The 7,500-nt window shown below is 43.3% G+C and overlaps 1 protein-coding gene across 1 annotated transcript in view; it reads right to left on the reverse strand.

The window, feature by feature from the left end:
• LOC143284052 (uncharacterized) overlaps positions 1-7,500 on the reverse strand; it is a 41,845-nt gene that overhangs the window by 18,060 nt on the left and 16,285 nt on the right. The window contains exons 5-10 of the mRNA XM_076590658.1: positions 7,463-7,500; positions 6,886-6,951; positions 6,086-6,151; positions 5,108-5,289; positions 4,276-4,355; positions 941-1,014 (exon numbers count right to left, since the gene is read on the reverse strand). The exon at positions 7,463-7,500 is cut by the window's right edge and continues 80 nt beyond it. Of these exons, the coding sequence (XP_076446773.1) occupies positions 941-1,014; positions 4,276-4,355; positions 5,108-5,289; positions 6,086-6,151; positions 6,886-6,951; positions 7,463-7,500 (506 nt within the window). The remainder of the gene's footprint in view (positions 1-940; positions 1,015-4,275; positions 4,356-5,107; positions 5,290-6,085; positions 6,152-6,885; positions 6,952-7,462) is intronic.

A 7,500-nucleotide genomic window follows, 5' to 3' on the forward strand; every position in this document is an offset into this window, starting at 1 on the left:
CTGCTGCTAATGCTACTACTACTACTACTAGGAAGAAGAAGATGAAGGAGGAGGAGGAGGAGATGGGTAGGAGGAGGAGGAGGAGAAGAAGAAGGAAGAGAAGAAGAAGAAGGAGGAGGAGGAGAAGAACGAAGAGAAGAAAAAGAAGGAGGAGGAGGAGAAGAAGGAGAAGGAGGAGAAGAAGAAGAAGGAGAAGAAGGAGGAGGAGGAGAAGAAGGAGGAGGAGGAGAAGAAGGAGGAGAAGGAGGAAGAGGGGTAGAAGGAGGAGGAGAAGGAGGAGGAGAAGCTGTAGAAGAAGGAGGCGGGGGAAGGAGGAGGAGGAGGAGGAGAAGGAAGAGGAGGAGGAGGAGGAGAAGAAGGAGGAGAAGGAGGAGGAGAGGTAGAAGGAGAAGGAGCAGAAGAAGAAGGGGGAGGAGGACAAGAAGAAGAAGAAGAAGCAGAAGACTAACACAGAGCAAGTATACTCATTCCTGTTTATCTACTACTACTACTACTACTACTGCTATCAATGAAAATAATGATAATAATAATAATGATGATGATGATGATGATGATCATAATAATATAATAACAACAATAATGATGGTAATAATAATAATAATAACAGATATTCATGAAAGCGCCGATTCTTGCGCTGGAACAAAAGCAAAGTGCTCACACACCACTCATTCACAGGCATGCATAACCAACATGTTCACAGAAGGATTTGGAATAAGAGTAAAGAAGAAAGAGGCAGCAGTATATTACTAGAAATACGTACCTAGTTTGTACAAACACTTTGGAAAGTCACGATGATAAAAGCAACATGTACGAGAAAAAAAAAAAAAAAAAAAAAAAAGAAGAGAGAAGGAAATGATATAAGAAACAAAGGAGGGAACGGAGAACAGAGAAACAACAACAAAGAACAAACAAACAAACAAAGAAAGAAAGAAATACTCACGACAAGCACAGTGCCACCGCCACACATGTGAGGTACCCTGTTGAGGAACAGGTGTTTCTTGGCAATCAGCACACCTGACACACACAGCATCAACAAACAACAGTGTTACAATTTGCGTTACATTGTTCAGTCCTTGTGCGATGAAAACGGTGAGCAAACGCGCAAACGCGCTCACACGCGCGCGCGCGCGCGCACACACGCACACACACACACACACACACACACTCACACTCACACACACACACACAGAGCATTTCCTCTTTCCCATCTACTACCTCTCTTCTTTTCGTCTAATGACTCTTCTGGTTAACAGACGTTAATTAAACTGAAGATCACACACACACACACACACACACACACACACACACACACACACACACACACACACAGAGAGAGAGAGAGAGAGAGAGAGAGAGAGAGAGAGAGAGAGAGAGAGAGAGAGAGAGAGAGACACTGACACCGACACAGGTTTAATTGTGAAGGCCACCGGCCCATACACAAAGGGGTGGGGGATGCAAAGGGGCAATTCGATCGCTCTTCACACACACACAGACACACACACACACACACACATAAAAAAAAGGTGTACTGTACGTGAGTAACCGATAACTGGATGAAAAATACATAGCATGTTCGTACTTATCATGTTTATAGTTATACTAATTCATTCATTGTGCAAATTCGTCTCTGTATTTTAAAGCGTAATAGGTGTACATAGCAAGATTTCTCTGGGAGGTAACACATGGGGTTTGTAGAATAGGAAACAATGTATTGTCATTGATATTTATGAACTCTGGAATATATTTCTGGCGGATATGACCGTATTTAGGACACACAAAAATGAAATGGTATCCATCTTCCAGGGTGCCAGGACAAAACGGGCAGAAACGGTTTACATCCGCGTTCTGGAATCTTCTATTTATACCAAGCTCGTTTAGACCAAGTCGCAATCTTATCAAGGTATCTCTGAAACGTTTGATAGTGATATTGTCCAAGTATAATTCTGAATGAAAGTCTGTTTTAAATGATCGATAAATAGAAAATCTGTCACTACTACAAAGTTTAGAAAACCAGTCCTATTTAAATTTCTCTATCAGTTTTTGTTTATGAGACTTTAAGAAGGCGAATTCATTTTCAGTACCCTGGTTCATCCATACATCAGGGAAAACCACACATCTCTAAGCATGCTTTAATTTTACCAAGCCAATTTTCTGACGTCTTGTCGTTTCTATCTAGAGAATTCTTCAGCATCGATTCAGCCTGTTTCGGAAATCGTGAAAGTGGCATCCTGGTCAGTTTCAACCAGTAGCGAACACATGGTACAGTCGAGTCAATAAAGAGAGGGTAACGACCGGTCGTGAGAGAGAGAGAGAGAGAGAGAGAGAGAGAGAGAAAGAGAGAGAGTGAGAGAGAGAAAGAGAGAGAGAGAAAGAGAGAGAGAGAAAGAGAGAGAAACAAACATGCACGCACGCACTTGCACAAACACAAAGCAGTTCGAATTATTTGTAGTTGTTGGTTGATCAACACTGAGTCCTGGGAGGACCTTGCAGATGACCGCAACAGATGGAGAAGCACTCTCTTTTTATTATTATTTTTTTTTTTATAATAATAAAACCGTTCGTAGGTAAATCAGTCAAACATTGATCTTGTGTCAATCACCTTACCAGTCTGTCCAGCAGTGTACTATCAATCCATATTGAGGACATTCAGCCTTTGTTTAAAGATGTGTCTGTGATTTTTGACTCACTTGTGTAAACAAAGCGAGTCTATGTTTTAACCCGGTGTTCGGTTGTCTCTGTGTGTGTGTGTGTGTGTGTGTGTGTGTGTGTGTGTTAAACTTTAACATTGCCATTTTCTCTGCAAATACTTTGTTAGTTGACACCAAATTTGGCATAAAAATAGGAAAAATTCAGTTCTTTCCAGTCATCTTGTTTAAAACAATATTGCACCTCTGGGATGGGCACAAAAAATAAAACAGAAGCCTAATTATATGCAAACTGCATTTACTGTTATATTTTTATTTTTTGTATTCTCTAAACTTGGCACTTTGACCTCTTATTCTGACACAACAACAAGAGGAGTCATTATTATCATTTTTTGTTCAAACAGGAACTTCTTTTGCTAAGCATGGAATTTTTATTTATTTTGCAAACGTTTTGGTGCAGATAGTAAAAAAGGGAAATTACTCTGTAATTAATGCTAGGGGACTTAATTTATCACAAGTGAGTCTTGGAGGCCTTGCCTCTCTTGTTTGCTGTTGGTTTTTGTTGCTGTTGTTGTTCTAAAATGGCAATGGCATCTGCTTCGTCTCCAATATCCATCTCTCTCTCTCTCTCTCTCTCTCTCTCTCTCTCTGTGTGTGTGTGTGTGTGTGTGTGTGTGTGTGTGTGTGTGTGCACGACAAATATTATTATTCTCGATGCATATATAAATTACACACTCACATTGCGTGGGAAGAATTCCATATTCCTTACACACGGGCGGCCTGGCACGTTTTACCCAAGGACAGACGCTTATATTTTACTATTTTCGGCTTTATTGTTCAGTACCCGGATATTTTTCAAGGTTATTTTACTATTTTCGGCCTTATTGTTCAGTACCCGGATATTTTTCAAGGGGTGTATTTAAGAAACCATTTTTTTCATAGCGAACTACAATGCTTCTCGAAGCCCCATTGACTGCGTGCGAGCATACATGAGTGTGTGTGTGTGTGTGTGTGTGTGTGTGTGTGTGTGTGTGTGTGTGTGTGTGCGTGAGCGCGCGCGCGCGCGCGTTTGTACGTGCAAGTGCTCACATATTACTTATGCCAAGACTTGTTGACAAGTTACTTTTTTTTTTCTTTTTTTTTTTTTCTTTCTTTTTTTCTTCTTCTTTTTTTATGTTGGGTCGTCATGCTCTGGCAATGTCCTTGCGCGATTGTGTGATTATAGAGCATGCTTGAGGTTTATTGACAATGAGAGATCGGCAAAAAAAGAAAAAAAAAATATATATATATATATAACACGTAGATGTGTTTTCGGAGGAAAAAGAAAAAGTATCTGGGTGATAGCCAACGCAAACACCCCAATCCGGAAGTACCTCTCGCACGTGCAATAATATTGTCAAGTCCCGTCATTATCTTTGCCTTGGCCATCATGTGAGTAAACTTTTTTTTACCGTAAAAAACAACAACAACAACAACAACAACAACAACAACAAAAAACAAAGCAGTTACTATTTGCACAGGGCGGAGAATCACTGATACCAATACCGAAGCCATCACAAGTGGGTCACGGTATAGTGTGTGTACTGATTCAAACTTAACATTTTTTTTTTCAGTCGCCGCTCAGTTTTACCTGGTGCTCCAACGCCTCCGACGAACTTGTGAGGTGAGACAAGGATGGCGTCTTTGTAGGCCAGTGCTTCGTCTGGGTTGCTGTGGAGAAAAGATGACAAAGATTCAATACTTTGTGGTGGTGGACGGAATGAGAAAAAAATAGGGTGGTGTGGTGGTGAAGGGGATTTAACAGAGACGGGGAAAGTGCGTGCGTGAGAGAGAGAGAGAGTGGGGGTGGGGGGGGGGGGGGGGGGGGCGAGGGGAGAGAGAGACAGACAGACAGACAGAGAGAGAGAGAGTGCGTGTGTGTGTGTGCGTGCGTGCGTGTGTGTGTGAGAGAGAGAGAGTGTGTGTGCGTACGTGCGTGCGTGCGTGCGTGCGTGTGTGTGTGTGCCGTAAGTGAAGACCTAGGCACTGTGACAGGGTTCATGTCCCTGTACACTTAGGGGACACACACACACACACTCTCTCTCTCTCTCTCTCTCTCTCACACACACACACACACACACCCTTCCCCCTCCCACACTGACACTCACACACCCACACCCCACACACACACTCGCACCAACCACCGCCCCCCCCCCTCACACACACACACACACACGCACACACACACACCGTACACACACACACACACACACACACACACCCCAACTAGTTACTCCCCAAGCTCCCACACACCCCCACCCACACCACCAACCACCCATACACATCCATACACCCCAAACCCACCCACACACGCAACAACCACCCCACACAATACCACGACAACCCTCCCCACCCCCACACCCCGTCACACCCCTACACACACACACACACACACACCCACACACACACACACTCACACTCACCCAGGCAGCACAGGGTTCATGTCCATGTGCACGTAGGGGGCGGCAGTGGCGTAGTCCCAGATGGAGAGGGCTCCGTGGCGATGCAGGAGGATGCTGATAGCCACAGTGTCCGACAGGATGCCCGTCACGTTGGAGGCCCCGCTGAACGACCCCACCAGCCTCCTCCCGCTGCCTGACCACTTCTGTTGGGTTGGCAGCACACACAGAGTTGGGGGGGTGGGGGGGAGGTTTGGGTGGGAAGGGTTGGGGGGGGGGGGGGGTGGTGGTGGTAAGTCAAGTCAAAGTGATCTTCATTGAGGGTCTAAGAATTACGTTTATACAGCCTTTTTTTTTTTTAAACAACTTTTTATTTTATATCCTGTCCTGCTAAAAAGAAGAAGGAAACACACACACACACACACACACACACACACACACACACACACACACACACACAAAGGGAAGAAATTGGGGGAACGGGGGTCGGGAAAGGATAATATGAAAATAAACCATCGCATGTATAACACAAGAAATTCTATCGAAAAAAAGGTAGTGTGTGTGTGTGTGTGTGTGTGTGTGTGTGTGTGTGTGTGTGTGTGTGTGTGTGTGTGTGTGTCTGTCGGGGAGGGGGGCCCGGAGGGGGGAGGATGAGAGCACATACAAATATGCATGCACATGGCAAGCATACACGCACGAACACACGTGCACGCACTCACATACTGGCACGCTCTCACCAACCCCCATCCGCGGCCCAACACACACACACAACACACACGCACACACATACGCACACACACGCGCGCGCGCGCGTACGCACGCACGCACGCACACACACACACACAGCACACACACACACATATGCACACACACACACACATATAAACACATACGCGCGCGCGCGTGCGCACGCACACACACGCATACAAACACACATATACACACACATACACCGTACACACACACACACACACACACACACACACACACACACAAACTAACCTGCAACTCCTCTTCGAGATGTCCCAAGTCTATCAGACCATCTGCAGTTTGACAGATTCGGATAACCTGTCGAGAAACATTATTCAATCATTCAGAAAATACCTTCAGTCCATCCGACGATATATTGTTAGTCACTGATATAGTACATCATCTAATCAGTTGTTATGATTGAAATTACATCATTCAATAAGACGTTGTTCAGTGAGATCGTTAATCAGCTAGCAAGCCAAAATTAATCATTCAATCAGTTAATAAATCAGCCATTCAGTCAGCCAGTCAAATCACCCACCCACTCACTCACTGACACTATGAATGCATTTAAACTTATGTATGCTCATGAACAAACACTTGTGCTGTTGTTAAATCGAAATCGAAATGATGATGATGATGATTGCAACGACTACAGCAATTAAAATAACAAGAACAATTTATAAAAAGGCGACATGTTTTCACTCATAAAGATGACAATAAGACCTGTAGGCCATAAATTATCTACAAGTATACTTTCTTGTTCAAATGCTTTATAGTTGTTCATTTATTTTGTGTGTTTGTGTGGGTGGGTGGGTGTTGTTGTTGTTGTTGTTGTTTACTGATACAAACTTAGGGTAAACTCTATATGCAATGACCAGCACGTCGGGTTTATGCGAAAGTCATGTATCTTTAAAAAAAAAAAAAAAAAAGCAAAAAAAAAAAAAAAGCAGATGTGATGCAGCGTACACGGATCAGTCCGTACACTCTGACACATCCTTGAAACCGAAAGTAAAAGTGAAAGTGAAAGTGGCGGTAACTGCTCAGCTTACCTCAGCCTGCAGCTCCCTCCAGGGCAGGATGTTGGAGTGGTGCTCGTAAGGGCCGACAAACACCACCTAGCGACAGAGAGAGACCGTCACATCACTGCTAAATTACCTCCCCTCCTTTTTGCTTCCGTTTCACGTTTCCACAGTGAATAAACAAGACTATTAATAAACTGACGAAACCGACCCATGTAAAATATATACACGTTTTGGGCCAACACTAAATGAATAAGTAATATTGTTCATTTTTTTGTTTTGTTTTTGTTTTGTAAATGAATAAATAATACATTGATCAAGTTGTTTTCTTTTTTGTTTGTTTTTTTCGTTTTTGTTATCCCGAACATCTTGTTTCAGTTATTCCAAATATGGTCATAAGTCCTCACTTCATCATCAAGGGAAACTACATGTTGAAAAATAAGACTTCCATTCCATCTTTCCATTCATAAAGTTTGAAATCCAGGCACACAAGTCCTGCAGTACTTGATATGGCAATAAAGAACTAAAGAGGGACAGGTTGATAAGAAAAGAAAAGAAAAGGAGAGAGAGAGAGAGAGAGAGAGAGAGAGAGAATCTTTCAACTCACAGGCGGTTCTGTGAAGTTGAGCGCATGGATGAGTTTAT

The sequence above is a fragment of the Babylonia areolata genome, chromosome 7, assembly GCF_041734735.1.
Source record: "Babylonia areolata isolate BAREFJ2019XMU chromosome 7, ASM4173473v1, whole genome shotgun sequence".
NCBI lineage: Eukaryota > Metazoa > Mollusca > Gastropoda > Neogastropoda > Buccinidae > Babylonia > Babylonia areolata.